This window comes from Aspergillus foveolatus (genome assembly GCF_047715535.1).
Source record: "Aspergillus foveolatus strain CBS 279.81 unplaced genomic scaffold BDW70scaffold_2, whole genome shotgun sequence".
NCBI lineage: Eukaryota > Fungi > Ascomycota > Eurotiomycetes > Eurotiales > Aspergillaceae > Aspergillus > Aspergillus foveolatus.
The window spans coordinates 208,741-228,539 of NW_027396066.1; the positions used below are offsets into that span (position 1 = coordinate 208,741).

General features: G+C 50.0%; 8 protein-coding genes across 8 annotated transcripts; 3 read left to right on the forward strand and 5 right to left on the reverse strand.

The window, feature by feature from the left end:
• The first annotated feature begins 85 nt into the window (after positions 1-85).
• BDW70DRAFT_37936 (putative C2H2 finger domain protein) lies at positions 86-1,863 on the forward strand. The gene is made up of 3 exons (XM_073743879.1): positions 86-348; positions 411-790; positions 846-1,863. The coding sequence occupies exons 1-3, from the start codon at positions 186-188 to the stop codon at positions 1,566-1,568; spliced, it is 1,266 nt and encodes a 421-aa protein (XP_073600558.1). The 5' UTR covers positions 86-185; the 3' UTR covers positions 1,569-1,863.
• A 1,512-nt stretch (positions 1,864-3,375) lies between these two features.
• BDW70DRAFT_155404 (major facilitator superfamily domain-containing protein) lies at positions 3,376-4,950 on the reverse strand (the record flags this gene model as incomplete). The annotated part of the gene is made up of 3 exons (XM_073740027.1): positions 3,376-3,971; positions 4,028-4,394; positions 4,438-4,950. The coding sequence occupies 3 exons, from the start codon at positions 4,948-4,950 to the stop codon at positions 3,376-3,378; spliced, it is 1,476 nt and encodes a 491-aa protein (XP_073600559.1).
• A 1,005-nt stretch (positions 4,951-5,955) lies between these two features.
• On the reverse strand, positions 5,956-8,596 carry BDW70DRAFT_37927 (M28 family metallopeptidase). Its single transcript, XM_073743878.1, has 3 exons — positions 7,647-8,596; positions 6,227-7,599; positions 5,956-6,164 (listed from the first exon to the last, which is right to left on the reverse strand). Exons 1-3 carry the CDS (start codon positions 8,527-8,529, stop codon positions 6,108-6,110), a joined length of 2,313 nt encoding a protein of 770 aa, XP_073600560.1. The 5' UTR covers positions 8,530-8,596; the 3' UTR covers positions 5,956-6,107.
• A 643-nt stretch (positions 8,597-9,239) lies between these two features.
• Positions 9,240-10,534, forward strand: BDW70DRAFT_126623 (Yip1 family protein). Its single transcript, XM_073735118.1, has 4 exons — positions 9,240-9,314; positions 9,373-9,427; positions 9,483-10,194; positions 10,261-10,534. Exons 1-4 carry the CDS (start codon positions 9,270-9,272, stop codon positions 10,352-10,354), a joined length of 906 nt encoding a protein of 301 aa, XP_073600561.1. The 5' UTR covers positions 9,240-9,269; the 3' UTR covers positions 10,355-10,534.
• Positions 10,476-11,695, reverse strand: BDW70DRAFT_38042 (ubiquitin-60S ribosomal protein L40). Its single transcript, XM_073743881.1, has 5 exons — positions 11,636-11,695; positions 11,547-11,553; positions 11,219-11,399; positions 10,899-11,009; positions 10,476-10,828 (listed from the first exon to the last, which is right to left on the reverse strand). Coding segments are annotated over exons 1-5 (387 nt in total). The 5' UTR covers positions 11,637-11,695; the 3' UTR covers positions 10,476-10,741.
• Positions 11,696-11,981: 286 nt separating this feature from the next.
• On the reverse strand, positions 11,982-13,956 carry BDW70DRAFT_167543 (TFIIB-type zinc finger domain-containing protein; the record flags this gene model as incomplete). Its single annotated transcript, XM_073742252.1, has 8 exons — positions 11,982-12,409; positions 12,457-12,843; positions 12,893-13,031; positions 13,079-13,151; positions 13,181-13,485; positions 13,536-13,645; positions 13,690-13,780; positions 13,852-13,956. 8 exons carry the CDS (start codon positions 13,954-13,956, stop codon positions 11,982-11,984), a joined length of 1,638 nt encoding a protein of 545 aa, XP_073600563.1.
• A 301-nt stretch (positions 13,957-14,257) lies between these two features.
• BDW70DRAFT_126630 (Eukaryotic translation initiation factor eIF-5A) lies at positions 14,258-15,435 on the reverse strand. Its single transcript, XM_073735120.1, has 4 exons — positions 15,335-15,435; positions 14,829-15,098; positions 14,642-14,774; positions 14,258-14,584 (listed from the first exon to the last, which is right to left on the reverse strand). Exons 1-4 carry the CDS (start codon positions 15,344-15,346, stop codon positions 14,520-14,522), a joined length of 480 nt encoding a protein of 159 aa, XP_073600564.1. The 5' UTR covers positions 15,347-15,435; the 3' UTR covers positions 14,258-14,519.
• Positions 15,436-15,769: 334 nt separating this feature from the next.
• On the forward strand, positions 15,770-19,762 carry BDW70DRAFT_146731 (Sac2 family-domain-containing protein; the record flags this gene model as incomplete). The annotated part of the gene is made up of 7 exons (XM_073738617.1): positions 15,770-16,624; positions 16,671-16,965; positions 17,012-17,796; positions 17,844-17,879; positions 18,367-18,408; positions 18,474-18,599; positions 18,758-19,762. The coding sequence occupies 7 exons, from the start codon at positions 15,770-15,772 to the stop codon at positions 19,760-19,762; spliced, it is 3,144 nt and encodes a 1,047-aa protein (XP_073600565.1).
• Positions 19,763-19,799: the final 37 nt, after the last annotated feature.

Genomic DNA, 19,799 nt, shown 5'->3' on the forward strand with positions numbered 1-19,799 from the left:
GCTTTGCTTTCTACCACAGAAGCCATTGACTGAATCACGTGCATAGGAAGTAAGCTTGCTGCACGTGATGAGGAGTTCTACTGCTACCAACTTCACCATGACCAAAGATCTCCACCAACACTCTGTTACTCAACTCAACGACACTTATCAGATTGCACCTTGTCTTCTTTCGTATCCTTGTCGCGATGGGAAAGAAAAGACGCAGCCCCACTTTGGAAGAGGTTCTCGCTCGCCCTTGGTGTTATTACTGCGAGCGCGATTTCGATGACCTCAAGATTCTCATCTCACATCAGAAGGCGAAACACTTTAAATGTGAGAGATGTGGCAGAAGACTTAATACAGCAGGAGGTCTGTACCATAATCTCACAATGCAGCATATTCCAACCGTCCCTAACTAACTCTGATTCCAGGGCTGTCTGTTCACATGAGTCAAGTACACAAGGAGCAGCTTACAGCCGTCGACAATGCACTATCTAACCGGTCGAGTCTGGATGTCGAGATATTCGGAATGGAGGGTGTTCCAGAGGATGTCATTCAATCGCATAACCAGCGCGTTATTGCTCAGTTCCAGCAATCAGAGGCAGAGCGACAGGCGATAACGGGAAACCCGCCGTCCGGAGCATCGAGCTCCAGCGGCCAACCTGCAAAGAAACCAAAGGTTGAGAACATATCAGATCTGAAGAAGAGACTCGCAGAGCACAAGGCGAAGAAAGCGGAGGCCCGAGCTGGAGGGAGCAGTGGCGAAGCGACTCCTGTCGGTGCAGGCCAGACTCCAAATGTGCCCGGATTCGTAAGTAACGCTCTCTGCAAGCATAGATACATTTGCTAATTATATGCGCTGCTAGGCACAACCAACGACAGTTGCTCCTACGCAAACGTTCTCTTACCCTCAACCGTATGGCGGGGCTGGTTCCCCTTATCAGGCAACGGCAAGTCCTGTTTACCCAAATTATTCCCCCGGGCAACCGCAGTTCTCTACTCCTACGCAATATTCTACCCCTGCTGGATACTCGCCCCAACCAGTTCCAGGCTTTGGAAACACACCACCGCAGTTGCAACAACAGCCGCCTCCGGCGGTCAACAATCCGCAAACCACATTTGCGCCTCGATCGGGAAGCCTACCCGCGGCGCCGAGTCTCCCGCAACGACCCGCTGTCGGTGCTCCTCAAGTCAACGCATATCAGTTACAACAGATGCATATGGGTCACCCTCTTCCTGGGACGGCTGGGCCCGGTCCTGCCAATGGCGAAAAGCCCGAAGCTACCGCGATTTCGTCTTCGATTGACGATCTTATCTCTGGAGCTGCCAAACAAGCTGATCAGGCGGCGGCGGCGACCGCCAAACCTGCAGACAGCGCAGAGGAAAAACCGAGCAAGAAAGATAAGTCGAAGCAGTCACGGTTGGTATATTCAGATAACGAGACCAGCCCGGAGGAGAAGATGGCAAAATTGCCAAGGTACGCATTCAATCCTGATCGTCGGACGGAGACGACGCTTCAAGAGCTTCCTGCGTCTGTAGTCGTCGGGCAAGTTCCCATGTCAGAGGCCACGGTCATGCCGACGCCATGATCAAATACTTCGCATTCACCAGCCTCCGATAACAAAGGTCGAGGCAGCATGCAGGTCAAAACAGAGACAATATACTCCAGCTAAGTCGATGCATGTTGAATTTCTAGATACGCTATGAGTGTTCTTTTCTTTTCTTTTTTCACCTTTGCTTCTGGTCATATCTCGTGCAATTTCCTGCCCTGATGCTTTGTCAGTAGTTTTGCCGGCGCAGTGTCTCTTACGCTGTGCTCCGGCTTTACTCTCTGGAGTCGACAACGGGCAAAACTGCGAAAGCGGCTCGACAGAAAAGAAAAAATGGGTCGATCTGGTGTAGTCTCGGTGAGTGCGCTGCGTCACCCTGATTGAGGACAGATGCTTCGGATATGGCGATGCGGTTGTGGTGCACTAGCTTGCACCTCAGCACCTCAGCAGCTGGTATCTCATCTTTTTTCTCAAGGATGATCCCTAATCTACCTACTCTACTGTCTGAGCCGGCATCTTGGTCCTCGTTCGCTTTCGTTACGTTTGGGCGGTGTTAGATATTTCGTCCCTTCTGTAAGTTTCGCCAAGGTAGGCAAGACATAGACACCATATGACCATGAAGATGACGAATGCAATCCACTAATTTCAATTCATTTTCTCTCTTGTCTCTTCCGTTCCCGCCTCTCAATTATAAATCTGTGAACGCATTTCACCTATCCCATTTCGACTCCAGAGATTATCAGAACTTAAACCTTTCTCCTAACCGCTCCCCCAAAAACCACAATTCCATAGATCGCTAGCAAACTCAGAACAACCGGCACAAGTTTCCTCAGCCGAATCGCCCTCGGAATCGATGCACCGCCCAGCACAACAGATGCAAGCAGGCCGATCTCCTCGCCGTATGTTTGGCCGCTGCGCAATCGGAGGAAGGAAAATAGATAGAGAGTTCCGACGGATAAACCGGCGATTATGGAGGGGACTGAGCCGGTGCGCGAATAGCCGATTATTCCGCCGAGACTGGTGAGAAGGGAGAGAGTTAGCGCGGAGGTTGTTGGAGTGGCCTGAGACTATGAAAGAGAGGTTTAGTTAGGAATCAATAAGTTGGAGTTTGAGAAAGGAGATGGCAGTGGCTAGCAAGAGCTTGTGATTGAGGTGCGAGGGTGAAAGGGACGTAGAATGGGATAGAATAGAGTAGAATGAGGATGTACCATGATGGATAGAGTGTAGTGGTTTGGTATATAGTATGCCAATAAATATGCCGAAAAAGCAGTAAGGAGTGGATTGACGAGAAGCAGTAGTCGCAGAGAGTAAATATCAGTAGTTGTTAGCTCGAGCAGCTTTGCGACTGCGATTGTCACGATGATATGGTCTGATGTGGAGTCGAGCTGGAGAGTGGGGAAGGGAGAGCACGGAGGGAGCCGCGGCCCGGGTTCTGCTTCAATTATTAATGCTTGATTCGAACATCCGCCTCATGCATAACTGTTTGGCGGACCGTGGCGTCAAGACTCCGGGATAGCGCATTCTTGATATTTCGATAAGCTAGACCCGATTGTGTGGAGAGATTATTGATTACATAAATGTCGCTGTCATTGATTGTCTATTGCGAAATTATCTGAACACTCTATAAAGACAATCAAAGTATAAATGAAGGATATATAACCGCTCAATCAAGGTCAGTGGTTTTTGGTTCGTTTTACTTTTGGTCAACTACGATGTCGTGTAATCGTCGCAGTGTTGTCATTGGTGTCATTGTATTGGTCTCGTCTCGTTTCGTCTTTTACTGCGAAGCCTTGCGCGCAGTAGGTAGATACCTGGACCTAGTTAACCGCTAGGAAAGTCGTGAGGTTTAGGTACCGTAACTGCTCTCAGTCCTGGTCTGGCTCTTCGCCGGACGGACGGTGCCCCGTTCAGCCTCCGTCTCCGACTCATCAGGGCCCTGGCTTTGCCCCATATCCTGACCTTGGAACTCATCCCCCTCAACAATCCAGAGTATCGGAGTTGCGGCAAGCACAGAAATAGCACAAAGGAACCACCAAGGCAAAATGATGAAACCAGCCCTGAGCCCCAGAGAGAATATAGGGCCCAGCATGGCAGGCCCAGCGGCGCGTCCAACGGCGCTCATACTCGTCGCAACACCATTAAGCGTTCCAAGAATACTGAGACTACCTGCGGAATTCGTGAGTAAGATCGTAATACCCGGGAAGCTAAAAATCGATGCTGTAAGTTTGGCCAGAATTAAAAGGCATATTGAGATGTTGCGGAGGGATTTCGGGACGAGCGCTATGTAAGGCGTCAGGAGGTAGATAATGGGGAAAACGGCGGCTGAGGCTTTGACGCAGTTTAGGACACCGAATCGTTTCGCGCAGAAGGGGAAGACGTAGAACTGCATTACTATGCCGATGCAGCCCGTTACGGTGTAGAAAAAGCCGATTCTCTGGGAGTCTGAAGGTACTGAGTTAGATTATGGTAGGGTAGAGGGCGAATAGCCAGGTACTCACCCATGCCAAATCCACCCACGAACTTGAAAGGCAGTTGGACGCCTGGATCGTCCTGGAGGTGCTGCACAGGTGTGTGCAGGAATACTGGAAGAACAGACTCAAACGCCATCGTGTGCACTGACATTAGGGTGTATGCTAAAAGAATTAAAACGGACTGCGGATTAAGCACCTCTCTCCAGCTGTGCTTCTTCACTTCGGCCTTGATCTGAGGTTTGGATGCAGGCGGGCGCTCCCTAAGCAAAGGGGTCGTCTCGTCATCCTCCAACCTTTTTGTGACTTTCCGGCATTTACCGGTGCAAAGGTCAGTGAGCATCTGGCCAAGCACCAGACCGGAATCACGATAACCCTGTTTTGAGTGTAGAGTTTCCTAACCATGTTAGCGGCGCTATAACATAGAATGGGTAACATACATGTAGAAACAAGAACCCGGTCGAGATACCAATAATAAAGAAAAACCCAGCAACCATATTGGGCAGAACAAACGGATACTCTTTGAAAAACCAAGAGCGGCCAAAAATCTCAGGATACTTCTCCGTCGGTCTTGCAAGAGACCCTCCAAACGACGGACCAAAAATACTCCCGATAGTCCAAACCATGGGCATAATACTGAACGCTCTAGGCTGCAGCTCCTTGTCCTGAACCATCTCTGCCACCATAGTGCGTATGATGCCAACATTCCCATTCATGAAGCCGATCATACCGCGGCATGTGATGAGCATAGGCAGCGATTTCGACAGACCGAAAGCTAGAGACAGGACCATGGTGGCAGTGAGTCCGAGCAGGATGATGGGCTTGCGCCCGAAACGATCTGAAGCCGTACCCCAGTGAACGGCCATTGCGGCCTGGGAAAAAGACGAGATGGCCGAGGTAAGACCCGCCCATTTTGCGACTTCGGATTGGGGGACGCCGACGCTTTCAACCATCTCAGGCTGTTCCCGTTAGCGCAGTGACTAGGGCCGTAGGAAAATTGATCAGAGAAGCCTACAAGGTACGGTAGGTACGAAGTCACGGCGACTGTCCGATAAGACCAGTTTAGCCGTGTCTTGAAGCTGAGGGCAAGGTTCGATCACGTACTGGGTTCTGCAAAGCGACATATTGCTGCGCGCATAGCCTTTAGCAGAAGATCTAACTTGTTGGGGGCACGGTCAGCCTCTTACAGAGAATGAGAAGCTGCCGAACTGGCAGCTTGGGAGTGCTTGCATGCATTAAAAGAGTAGGCAGGGAACCGAGAAGCGAGTAGATATGTAGAGACAGCTAAAGATCTTGAGACCACGAGGCTTTATGGAAGGAAAACAGAAAGGATCAAAAATAAAAGAGTAAAAATGGGAAGGCAAAAAGAAGATAGTGTGAAGAGAAGAAGAAAGTCTAGAGCTAAGGACTCAGACTTGGAGAAGCTGTCGTGATTGCTGCTTTGCCGCTTTTCCGCACAGAGAGCCAGGCTGCGTCAAGTGATCTTCCCCTCTTTCTGTGATCCTTCGCTTTTGGATGAACTTGATTCATGGTGAGTGCGCCTCCTTTTATCATACCGCTTCTTTCTCCAGCTTGAATCCTAATCTGTCCGTTGCCAGCTGCTAAATTGAGGTTGTCTAACTCTTTAAGCGGAGCAGCGGAGTCGAGCCGATGGAGGTTGTTTATATACAATGCCCCAGCAACTGTACCTCTGAAGCCGACCAAGTCTTGATATCTGCGAAAGAAAGCCAATATATGATGTAGAAGAAGGTGACTGCACTCGCAACCCGGCTAACCAACCCATACCATTTCTGAAGTTCCACAGCATTTTTCTTTGCAGAGATCCGAGCGCCCGTATCGATGTTTGTACCTCATAAACCGATCGAGCCGGTTCTGAAGACGACGTGCTCTATATATATCAACTGGCTAATAAGTCTGCGTACGTTCGAACCTTAAAAAAAGTGGTCTCAAAGGAGATGACTCAATACATTCCAGATGGGGCGCCTAAGTATGTACATTTGCGGGATACGACAACTGCCGACTGTGTGATTCATCGTATCTGCATGGGATGGGTCTCGATCCCTGCTTAGCCAAGCAGGGAGCCATCATGCACGCACACCCAGAGCGCCTCCTACTGGAGCAGTTCTGTTGCAGCCTTGACGCGCTCAATGACGATATACTGCCATTTCTAGGTTGATGTTAACGTTAGCATATTCAAATGGAACGGAGATGACTGAATCGACCACTTACCGCAGCGTTAGCTACGTCTCCAGCTTCCAGGCTCTCCACAATACCGGGGTATGTCGCACCGGCGTAACCAGTCCAGAGACCAGGGGCAAATACCACGTGCTTGAACCAGCTACGTCCGTCTAATCCCTGCTGGTACAGGAATTGGCGTTCGATATTCTTGTATTTAGTGTTGACCTCATGGATCAGGAAAAACAACCGGACTTTCTTCCACCAGAGATACCATGGAAGCTCCTCCGCGAGCTGCGACGTCAGGTCCGCCGCATAGGCATCGAACTCAATTGCGGTCTTCTGCAACTTGCTAATCGCTTCGTATAGAGGATCGAAGTCAAAGGTCAAGCCGTTCGGAAGATTGTCCGCAGCAGGCCTGATTCGATCCACATACTCCTCCAACCCAAGGCTGTAGTCAGTGGCATTGAAGAATAAAACGGGAGTTTCGGCTAGCTTCGCGGCGGCCAGAGCCCAGATCTTGGCGCATGCTTCATGATAAAGCCAATCAGGGTCGCCAAATCGCTGCATCCAGTCAAAACTGTCGTAATTGGAGTGGTAATGGTAGACAGGGTCTTGGCTACTGTGGCTAAATCCGAGATCGTAGCTAGGAATGCCAGCGAAGTCCTGGAACGCAGTGAAATCACTGCCACTACCCATTGTTCCAATGTAACCATCCCAGACATCACGGACCGTCTGTCCCGGAACGGTCTGGTTGGGAGACTGAACAAGGCCAGTGATTTCGTAAATGAGCTTATTCAAAAGCGGGCTTGCGTTGGGGGCAAGCCGGGTACCAGACGCGGCGACATCAACGTTCAGGTACGCAACGTTAGATTTTGAAAGCCAGGGGAGATGATCTTCCACCCACTCTGTGGAACCTAGTAGCCCATACTCTTCACCGTCCCAGCTGGCAAAGACAATAGTACGGAGCGGCTTCCAGCCAGCGTGCAGAGCTTCACCAAAGCTACGAACGACCTCGTTCAGCACAGCCGAGCCACTATTGGGATCTCCTGCACCGCCGGCAATCCAGGCATCGCGATGGTTGCCCAGAATGACGGTATCAGGAAGCGAGCCTGGGATAACACCGATGACGTTCCATAGAGGAGTAGTCACGTATTCCTGCTCATTATACAGGTTGATGACAAGATCATCCGGCGAAGGTCCGATGTTATAATCCACGCCTTTATATGCAAGACCACCGCCTTGCCACCATTCATTGAAGTCGGATGCCTTTGGACCATGGCCGTTAAGGGCCTTGAGAAGAGGAAGAACGTCCCTATTGGAGACGGGAATTGACGGGATAGATGGAATAAAGTGATGAGGATCCTGCCTCTCACAACCAGGCTTGGACGGATAGCCGGGAGTAGTAGGGTCACCAGGGGCAAAGCCTATACCTGTTATTCACTGCAGACAGGAATTAAAAGGTGCAACTCACTCAAGAATTGGGTACTACCCCGCTGAACAGCGCTGGGGTTCCTCGCCGGGCCTTCGGGGTATGGTTTGTAACCATTCTCTTCCGTGTACTCTCCATCTGTTTGTGGATCATCATACAGAATCACGCCGACCATGCCAAGCTCCTGCGCTCGCTTTACTTTCAGACCACGGAAGACGCGACCATACTTGGCAATCGCAATCTTCCCAGAGAGACTGACGTTCGCATTAACCAGGTCCTCAAAGTCGGCATAGGTGCCAAAGTTGACAAAGACAAACGGCGCCGTGACGTTTCCACTTGCGGAATATCCGTGGAAGGTCGGTATGCGGTCGGGTAAGCCGCTGGTACTATCTTCCTCTAGGACATCCTCTTCCAGCGAAGCCTCATAGCTGATGTTACCACCTTGATATAAAGCCAACCGATGGTCGAGAGGGTAGTTGAGATAAACGTCATAAGTAGCGATCTTGGTATCAGCGATGCCGAATCCCTCCCAGCGCTCCTTTGTCCACAGCGCCTGGCTGAGGTTTTTACCTGTAAGATGCGGTCCTGCAGTATAGTACTTGCTCCATTCGCGGGCACGGGCCGCAGACGGGGTACCCAGGAGGAGGGTCTGGAGCTCCTCGTAATCAAGGCCGTTGCCGCTCGGCCAGGTATTGGGGTAAGGCTGCGCGCCAGGGAGATACGACCAGAGCGAACCGCCCTCACGGGGGAAAAGAGCTAGAGGGAATAGGAACAGGACAAGAGCAACTGCGAGGATTAGACTTAGAGAATAACTGCAGGCTCGGCGTAGCTTGTCATGGGGATATCGGTGGCGCTGGGGAGCGACCTGGACTGGCACAAGAAGTGGAGTTGTCTCAGAGGGAGACATGATAGCCTTCTCTTTCATCGCGGCGCGGATAATAATAACTTGAGTGTTATCATCCGGGCCAGCTAAAGTCTCGTCAACGTAATGTTTGAGTGTAGATAGATGGTAAAAGACGAGCAATTAATATTAATACAGCAGCGGGCTGGCGGGTGCTTCCGACGGTCACGTCAATCACGGCCTGTCTGACCGAACCTGATAACAAAACGACCTCGCTTACTGCCGGCTTCGGCGATTAGCCCGAGAAATTGGAGTATCTATATCGATGATTATCAAGAAGCAGTGGACATGCACCGGGTACAAGACGGAGGACAGCGCTCGTTGCTTCTGAAGGCGGGGTTTACCAGAACAATGGATAACCTAGGGCAGATCCTGGAGTAGGACGAGCACAAAATGCTGTAGAACAAATTTATGAAGCAGCTCACAGACAAAAAGGTTATTGAGTATTATAGTGGTTTTTGCAGCAGAATAAGTACTTGCGTATCAACCCTCCACTAGGGAGGTTCTGACATTCTTCGAGCATGAGTAATGCTTGTTCTCAGCTTAATTGGCCATTGACAGCAGAGTTATGAACGAATCTAGCGCCATTCATTGACACACTTAATGTAGCATAAAACCGCTCAATGACGCGCGGCTTCAAAGTGTGGCTGGTGCAATATGTGGCTAGTGCAATATGTGGCTAGTGCCGTGTACGTAGGCTCTTCCCGCATCACCTCTCCATATTCGAACAGCTGGCTTCTTGCACCAGACACAATCTGCCCACAATGTCAAACCAGGGATACGACGTGGTAGTGGACGTGGACGCTGAAGTATAATCAACTCAATTTGTTTTATTTTAGCCGGATTGAAGCTAAAAACAAAATTTAGGGCGACGACCTCGGACACACCGACCTTCAGGAGGACCTCGAGTTCCACCCATCAAGTGAGCTCAGCTCCTCATACCATCACTACCAAGTAAACTAACAAAACCCAATTAGACTTCGAAAACGACCAACGCAACGCCAAATCCCACCCCGATAATGCCGCCTTTCTAGGCAGCGGCGGAGGGTCATCCTCCCGCCGCAACAGGTCCCCAGGAGGCACACCAACCAAGCACGCATGGTGGTCAATCCACTACTACGAGCAATATTTCGACGTGGACACCAACGAGGTCCTCCGCCGCTGCGTGGCCTCTGTATACCCGCGCAGCAACTTTCTCGACGTCCTCGAAGGCAATGCAGACCTCTACGGCCCTTTCTGGATCGCAACAACGGTTATCGTGATCCTCTTTCTTACAGGCACAATTTCGCAATGGCTCTCGAACAACGATAAGAAGCACTTCAAATACGACTTCACGCTGCTCTCTGGGGCTGCAGGCCTTGTCTACGGATACACGTTTGCCTTGCCCATTGCACTCTGGGGTGCCCTGAAGTGGTTCGGCAGCTCGACAGCTGATCTGGTGGAGTGCTGGGCGCTCTACGGGTACTCGAATTTGGTGTGGATTGCGGTCGCGCTTGTTAGTTGGAGTCCGTTGACGGCGTTGAACTGGGCGCTTGTGGGGGTTGGCTTTGCATGGACGGTCTTCTTCCTGCTTAGAAATCTGTATCCTGTGCTTAGTGCGACGGATGCGAAGGCGAGTCGGGCGCTGTTGATATTGGTCATTGTGTTGCATGCTGGGTTTGCGATTGCGATTAAGATCTTGTTCTTCGCGTGAGTTTCCCCCCATTCCCCAAACCTAGTGATTCCGAGCTTGTGTGACTGATGATGTGAATGAAGCCATGGAAGCCCCGTTTCCAAGAAGGGTGACAGTGAGAAAGATCACGATGATGATAAGGACGATCATGATGACCACGACAAGCGCATGTTCTGAATCCAAGATCCGTCCAGGTTATTTGGTGGCTTCAGGATATCCAGACCCTGAATTGCTCCGGCAGCATTTCAGCACGTGTATCCAATTTGTGCAGTTTCAAGTCCTTTCACCATGTGCACCTTATCTGTACTGTAATCTGTTACATTTATCTACAAGACAAGTATAGCAATGTGAGGGGTCACTGAATTTTACAATTGTTTGATTGGCTGCAACTGGTTCCGAGAGTAGCCATGTAAAATGTATTGACTCCAGCTCTTCTGATATTTCTTCAGCATTCCAACGCCGCTTGTAAAAAAATGAACCTTTTTAGCGTTGCAATTCGGCTCATCACAATCACACCCTTCCGCACCAGCAACGCAGAAAAAAACGTAAGCATGAACGAGTCGTTTATTTGAGCTTCTTCTTGGGGCGCAACTGGTTGGAGTGACCGCACTTCCTCTTACGGCAGTTGGTGGCACGGGGAGGGAGACGAGCCTATTCCAGTATTAGTTCAGATCCTTCGTCGAAGATGGAACGGAGTCGAGTGGTGATCCGGCAGACGTACGTAGCACTTGCGGCAGATGTTCTTCTCGCAGTTGTACTTGGAAGCGAGGGCCTTGAGCGAGGGCTCGATGATACCACCACGGAGACGGAGGACGAGGTGGAGAGTGGACTCCTATATAATTGAGAAAAGGTATAGTCAGCCGACCGTCATCATCCCAATCAGAATTCTTCCACAATCCTCCTTGCGATACACCCCTTCTCCTTCCAATAAGAAACAATTAACTGGCGCCATAATTATGACACAAGATAACCGTCCTTCCGCCTCTATATCCGCAAAACTATACCACGCGCAAAACTCAATCGGTAGACCAGGCCTCATACCTTCTGGATGTTGTAGTCGCTCAGGGTACGGCCATCCTCAAGCTGCTTTCCAGCGAAGATGAGACGCTGCTGATCCGGGGGGATACCCTCCTTGTCCTGGATCTTGGTCTTGACGTTGTCGATGGTGTCGCTGGACTCGACGTCAAGGGTAATGGTCTTACCCGTGAGGGTCTTGACGAAACTATTCGAGTAGAACAGTCAGCACATATTCGTAGCCCTCTTCTTTCACCGTCGATTTTCCGGCATTCTCTGATTGCGTATATTCGGTTGACGATAGACGAGAGAATTGTGGATGGCAACGGGGTAATAGCATGTTCGGAAGACCTACATCTGCACTATAAAGGCGCGGAAAAAAGATACGTTAGCTGGCAGTTCAAAGAGAATAACATCATTGCTAATATCACGGTGCAAACGTACTGGCTGCGATTTTTCGTTGTTGCTGGCTGACAATCGGGCGCTTGGAGGGTTCGAATGAGGCAATGCCCGTCAAAATGGAGTGTCTCGCTTAGCAAGCGGTGGACGAGTGCACGTGAATGGACATACCCTAGGCCCTAGCGTAACTACTAATTTAGTGTTTGTAGCCTCAGGCCTAGTTTGTTCCCCACATTTTACATTGCTTCCGCACTTTGCACCGCAGATCGAGGCTTGACCTACCCAGATTCAAGGCATACAAGAGGATGGATGATCGATTATTGTAACTTTGTTGTTGGTGTAGATTATATTCTGGGCTTACTGCCAAAAAGAAAGATCAACTATGCAAGTTTTAGGGCATTTCCTGCTCGCTAAACTCCATCTCACCAGCATCCGAATTCTCGACCACTATCGAGCGCTCGGCGAAATGCTTGATGCGTCTTTGGTTCTCCAACCATTTGGTGATCTGAATCTCCGCTTGAGAGACACAACGGACGAGAGTGGAAAGAGATACCCCTGTAATCTTAGCTGCAGTCTCGTAGAATGCTCGTGCTGTGTCTGTTAGATCAGACTCATGCCGGTAGCGAACATATAGAGAACCAGGCCGTGGTATATCTAGGTCAGTTTCACTAACGACAGGATTCGTTCTGAGGTATCGAGAAGCATTTTGTAACATTGCTTCAACTGCTTCCTCTTCGCCATCTTCAGCAGCGGGCGCATTTTGCCGGTTTTCCTTAGAGCCTGAGCTGATGGGAAACAGATTGGCCAGGGGGTTCGTTGCTGTACCAGTCAGTAGAGGTATTGATATAAAAGAGGATTGTTCGCACCATTGCTGCTGTCTAACCAAGAGCTCTCGTACCAGTCCATGTACTCGTCCAATTGATCCGGAGTCATGGTTAGCACGTCGTCCTCCTTGACTAGGATTTCTTTGCCTTTGCCAATTTTCCCGGATGTAGTACGGCGATCAAGGAGATTCTGAACCTCTGCCCAAGCTCCCCAGTTAATTGTCTGAACGGTAGGCTCCTGTGTGGATGTGGGATGCCGTTGTACGTCATCGAATGGAAACAAGAGTTTGGTTGCGATCACTATGAGAGTGATGAGTTGAAGTTCAGGCTTGTCGAGCGACTTCCATTTTCTGCCGACTTTTTTGGTTGGGTACTCGAATGGAAACCCTATCAGTGTTTGTAGCCTCTTCGTGACGGGATATATGTCGACTGGGAGTATTAGAGTAAAGAATCAAGAGGTGAGTGTGATGTAATATACCTGGTAGTGCAAGCCTCTTGATGAGTCTGTATGATAAGATGGGAGTATTCAGCGGTGGGAACTGCACTCCAAACTGGCCGTGATAACGAAACGAAAGGTCGAATATAGCAGTATGGAGATCCTCCGGCTTCAATAGCCTCTAGAGAGACGGTTAGTTGGGTACACAAAAGACACCGACCATCATACCGTGGTCTCGAGAAGAGCAATGTACTCTTGGGGCAACTTGTCCTTCATATCACGGGGAATATGGAGAAACACCCTGTAATAAGGGATGTCATTGCGCATGACCATCCTAGAAAAGTAATTAGCCCTGCTCCGACATATGCATCTAAAACATACCGATGAAAATCCATGACACTGACTGGGAGCCTCATCAAGAGCGCCGCCAAATAGCATAGAGCGACAGTATCGACTAAACGAGGCCATTGTACGAGCTTGCTACCCACTCTGAAGGTCTCTGTCTCAGTGTCTTCACGACCACTGGCTGGTTGAGAACTGAAAAACTCCGGCTGAGAGTCATCCCCCTCACCGTCATCGGTAATTTTCTTTGCGTAAGTCTCCAAGCGAAGAGCCCAGAGATCGCGAACGAGATCCTAGAATCCATAGATCAGCCATGCTCTTTTCTGACGGGCATTATGCATACCTCGAGCTGTGGCGGAAAGCCATGGTTGTTCACCAAAGCGTGGCATTGCTTCCAAAGAATTAACTGATAGATATGAAGAAACAGGCGATATGCCTGACGACCACGGTACTCTGAACCTGTTAGACTTTTGTACTTAATGGATGCTAGAACCTACTCTTTTGGAGCTTCTCGGCAACAGGCTTCTTCACGCGGCTGATATTGCCTTGAGTTCCAAAATCATCGGGATCTTCCTCTACTTGCCGGCCCTAGAGACTGCTTGGTAAGCGACATGTTTTGCTTGGTATTCCGTAGTTATTCAGAGTTGGAGTAGAACTACCGCCTGCTGGTGACCCCGCCGACAAAACCAGAGGCCATTGTCAAGGAAAAACCGAGTCTCACGGCATCCCTCCTGGCCGCAAGGCTCTCGCGTGATATATTCCATGTGTGAAAATCTGCTTCATTCTCATAACAACTCAGGTTCGAAAGAAAAGAACATGGTCATCTGGTAGCGGGAAGAGGTTGAGGAAGAATTCATATTTGCTCACTCTTCGGAACTCTCAATGGAGAACCCAACCACAATGCACTCTTTACTAATCTACTCCGGACGCATAACTATTTGGTACCCCTTGTTTGAGATACGACTTCTCTACATATTTTTTGGACAAATGTAAGTTTACTGAGACAACACTGACTATTACATGGTCGTTGACTACTTGCTACAATTATAAGAAAAGGCACTTTCATGGCTTCAAGAAGAGGATTTTGATTCGTCAAACAATCGTAAGAGTACGGAACTCAAGACTGTTCCGTTAAGAGGCATGCTTGACCTGCCAAATGCATGCTATTAAGTCCGCTCGCAAAGCACACCCAAGGCTGCACCGACGGAGTACACATCGGCGATGCCACACTCTGCCCAAAATGTAGCATCATGCTCCAGTTTAAAGGTAACCACATGACGCTCCTTTGAAACAAAAAGGGCTGACCCGGCATTAACAGTGTAATTGTTTATTTGGGAGCCTCCTTGACTTCCATGCACATCTGCTCGCCCATGGAGGTGAGGATGACGACGTCTACAAACAAGTCAATTAGTATCAATTGGGTTTTGAAAACGACCAGGCGCTACTTACTGCAGTCCTTCTCCTCCTCCTTGAACATCTTGTTGATACGGTCACCAACCTCACCCTCAGGGACCTTGACATCGTCCTTGGTGTCACCGTTATCGTCCATCAAGGAAAGGAAGCCGTCGTCGGTAACGTCAAGCTAAAGAATAGTTAGAACTTGATCACACATACCATTCAGATTTTCGGCACTTACGAGCTGGTATTCCTTGCGGGAGACGTTGGGAACATCCATGTTGTGGGTAGAGGGGGACAGATCTTCGTACTTCTTTCCGGTGAAGATGTCGATGGCGACAAGGTGAACCTTGGCGTGACCGTGCTTACCAGTCTTGGAGGTGGACATGTCGACGATCTTGCAGGGGCGGTTCTTGATCACAACGAAACCGTTCTTGCGCAGAGCGGAACACTGCATGGGGTAGGTGGCCGAGGCGCCAGCATCGGCGGACTCAAAGGTAACATCGTGAGCCTGTAACGGAACAGTTAGCGCTCGTGCCCATCGACGGCCGCAAAGTGCTTCGTTCAACGGATCGAATGGGAGGTATATTTGCACGTTTCGTTGCGTGGGAAGTGATCAGATGCGAGTGGGGTAAGGATGCTGGTGCCTGTATTCCGGCTCCTCAAGACCAGTGACTGATTGTTGAGGAACGTGACAGGAATCAACCTAGCCTAGCAAATCAGGAAATTTTCATAAAGGAACGGTACCTCGTCAGCCATGGTGATAGATGCTAAAGCAAGATAGACTGGTAGAACAGAAAAAAAAAAGAAGGAGATAGGAGTTTGCTTGTTGGATGGAGGAGGAGAAGAAGAGAATTTTCGAGGAGGGGAAACGAAAAGAAGTCGACAAATCGCCGTTCTGTTGTGGCGGGGTCATATCGCTAGTCTGAACCAGGTTAGTGCCGCCCTAACCCGACCAAGTCTAGACTATTTCCCGGCCCGTGACTTGTCCTATTCCAGGTTGAGATGATCTGGGTTCAGAGTTGGGGACAATTGGAGCTATAGCTGCCATACTGGATTGCATCCTTGAATGCTTCCAGTCATTACTCGCAGACCAATCAGTTCTCGCTCGGCCTGCTCACGAGCTGCAATCTTCGATTCCTTCTTAACATGATATCCTCCTAATATACTTCGCGCTCCAACATGTGGCTCGACCGCATCGCCGGTCACTCGACACCTGATCGCGGCCTTTCTCCAATTCCCCAGAGACCATCCTCCCATCTCTCGCCGAACTGTCAGAACAGTCGCCCTGGACTTAGCAGACCAGGGTCGTCTCTGTCAGCCTTGGTTTCTCCCAGCGCTTCGACCACCTCCTTGCCGACGGTAGCCCGGGTCCCCGAAGAGTCAACGTTAAAACAGAATGCTACAGGAACACGCCCACCGAATGTCGCCGACCCATTGGAGGTACTAAATGGGATAATCAAGAAACAGAATGTGGAATCGAACACAGAGAATTCCATCCGGAAATCAGGTCCAGCAAAACCAGACCAGCTGGTGGAAGACATTGACTTCTGTGGCCTGAGCTTAGGGGGATTTTTGCAGAAGCCCGAGTCGGACAGAGCAGTGAGAAGCGATATTAGTGCCCAGACGCTTCAGCAGTTTGAAGAGGAAAGAGAGAAATTTCAGGATCTGCATAACGCTATATCCGGATGCGACGATGTATCTAAATCTGTGGAAATGTACTTGAGCGACTTTCGAAATGAACTCGGGGCAGTCTCGGCAGAGATTGAGAGTTTACAGTCTCGGTCTGTTCAATTGAACGCTATGCTGGAGAATCGGAGGAATGTTGAGCAGTTACTTGGGCCCGCCGTGGAGGAGATCAGCATCTCCCCAGCCGCCGTCAGAATGATTGCGGAAGGACCTATTGATGAGAATTGGGTAAAGTCACTGAACGAGATTGAAACTCGGACAGCAAGTATAGAAGCCAAGATTGCGAGCTCTAGTTCTACCAAAGCAATCGACGACGTTCGGCCTCTTTTGGAGGACGTTAAGAAGAAGGTCAGTTTCCTCCAATCAGTGTTGGCGCGCATACTCATGGGCCTAGGCTGTGGAAAGGATTCGGGATTATCTGGTCTCGCAAGTGCGCGCGTTACGATCGCCGAATATCAATGCTCAAATTATTCAGCAGCAGCGCTTGGTCAAATATAAAGACCTCTACAGTTACCTGTCACGAGCCCACTCCACCCTAGCAAGTGAGATCACCCAGGCCTACGTCAATACCATGCGCTGGTACTATCTTTCACACTTTACGCGCTACCACCAAGCACTCGCAAAGATCAAAATTTATCCCAGTGACCGCAACGAAGTTCTAGGGGGTGATCCCCACACCCAAAAATCAGGTTTGTATACTCTTTCCCATTGTTTAACTTGACTAACATGCTGCAGGCAATCTGGGCCCTGGTGGTCGGACCAATGCCGCTGCGCACGATCCTTTCTCGCTTGGGAGGAGAATTGACATTTTGCGAACGGGCAACCAGATGGCCATCTCGTCTTATCTTGCGGAAGAGGATACTTCCTTTCATGGAATTGAAATTCCGTTTCGCAACTTCAACCTAGCGCTTCTGGATAATGTTTCGGCTGAATATTCATTTATGACTGAGATGTTTTCGACCTTGTCTTTCCAGCAAATATCTCGCAAGGCTCTGGAGGTATTCACTCCAGTCTTTACCCTTGGTCAGGGATTGACCAAACAGCTGATTGAGAACACTACCGACTCGCTGGGCGTGCTGATGTGCGTACGGCTAAACCAACAAGCCGCCTTTGAACTCCAGCGGCGCAAGGTCCCTGTTGCAGACTCGTACATCAACGGAATCAACATGCATCTGTGGCCTCGGTTTCAAGTAATCATGGATGCCCATTGCGAGTCTCTGAAACGGATAGGCGCCAATACCAGCCGCAGTGCGGTATCTGCCCTGTCTCTTGCGGGCGGTGACGATTTGAATCAGTCATCTGCACCACATTTCCTCACGCAGCGCTTTGGACAGCTGCTACATGGCATACTCGTACTGAGCAGTGAAGCAGGCGATGACGAGCCCGTAGCCAATAGTCTGTCTCGGTTAACGTCAGAGTTTGACGGTTTATTGGCGAAACTCAGCCGGATTGGTGGGGATGCGAAGCGAAGAGAGCGGTTTCTCTACAACAATTATTCTTTGGTGCTGACCATAATTAGCGTAAGTAGCTCGTCCTTTACTCGGTGGGATCTACTAACTCGATGCAGGACACGAAAGGCAAACTAGCAACGGAGCAGAAGCAGGTGAGTCTGTTGTTTTCGAACCACAAGATAGTTGCTAACTGGAAAAGCACTTTGAGGAGATGCTTAAGAGCGTGGGACGACGTAGCTAGAGAATGCACATCGGCGCTATGAATAGCACCTCGAAATATCTGGATATAGACACGCGACATACTAGAATGCGGCTGATGGCTTACGTGTATAATACTGGATGCTTGACTATAGACTAGCCGAGCTGTAAATAATGCATATACCCATTATTATTACTATTTAGCTGCTGCTACCAGTAGCTGGTCACACTCGGAATGAATTCCGACTCCACTTTCTTCCAACTCTTAAGCTCACCACCACCACCACCACACTTCCTATGTTCGTCATTTCACACAAAATACAAATTAGAAATTATCACGCCATCCGACTTCTTAATTGCCAGCATTCAAAATCCTTACCACTTCCAATGACTTCTCGAGCCAGCCTTTTCTTTCGGCGTAGTAACCCCTTCCGCCGCCAGTTTTCCTCCACACGTGCCTCCTCCGCAGATGTCACTCACGCAGTAAGCCTCGACCCTCCTACATATCATAGCTCTTCATAGCCGATTAACCTGTCACTACTATGTAGGTGATTGGCGGTGGTGTCGTCGGTCTCGCAGTTGCGCGTCAGTTAGCGTCGCGCCCAAATACAACCACCATTCTTCTTGAGCGCCACGATGCGCCGGGGACAGAGACAAGTAGCCGCAATTCAGAGGTATCTATCTTACCATTCTATCACGAACACCTGATCCTGATTCCTGATTGATTACGACTCACGATGCGATCGGCTCCACCCATATCCGCCCACCGATTTCCTTTCTTTTTTTTTTTTTTTTTGTGAATTTCATGCAGTACTGAAGTATCATCACCCAGGTAATTCACGCCGGCCTCTACTATGGGAAAGACACGCTAAAGGCGTCCCTCTGCATCCGCGGCAAGCAACTCCTGTATTCTCTTTGTGCGGAGCAGGGCATCCCATACCGCAACACGAAGAAATGGGTCGTCGCGCAGAACGAAGAGCAATGGGACGTAACAATGAAGGTCCACGAGCTCGCGAAACAACTCGGCGTCCCAACACGGCTAATCTCGCAAAATGAGGCTCGAGAGCGAGAACCCGAGGTGCGGGGGCGCGCGGGAATCCTGGAGAGTACGTCCACGGGAATAGTGGATAGTCATGCGCTCATGACGTATTTGCAGGGCGACTTTGAGGATAAGGGCGGCGACTGTGCGTTCCTTACTGAAGTTATAGGCATTGAACCACTGGATGGGGGAAGAGGCGGGTATAGAATTACTGCACGCTCGGGATCAGGGGCAGAGAGCGAAACGACGTCTATCGTCGCCGAGACGGTCATCAACAGCGCGGGTAACTACGCCTGCAACATCAATAATATGCTTCTCCCACCCGAGCGCCACAGAACACCATACTACGCGAAGGGCACGTATTTTTCTTACTCGGCCTCCTTTCCAACCCGGGCCCCCTCCGTGCTCGTCTACCCCGCCACGCTCCCAGGAACTGGTGGGCTGGGCACACACTTAACGCTCGACATGGGCCACCAAATCCGGTTCGGGCCTGATGTGGAATGGGTAGACGACCCCAATGATCTTAAACCATCCCCTGCACGCATGGAGCTTGCTATCCCTGAGATCCAGGCTTATTTGCCGAATGTTGATCCGGCTGCCCTAACTGTCAGCTATTGCGGGATACGCCCAAAGTTGTCGAAAGGGGGCTCGGTGAATACGGGCAAGGGGTTCCAGGATTTTGTTATCCAGGAGGAGGAGGGGTTCCCGGGGTTTGTGAATCTATTGGGCATCGAGAGTCCTGGGTTGACGAGTTCTTTAGCGATTGGGGAGATGGTGGAGGGTATTCTTTATAAGTAGCTAGATATTTTTGAGTAGGAAGATACCTATATAGACT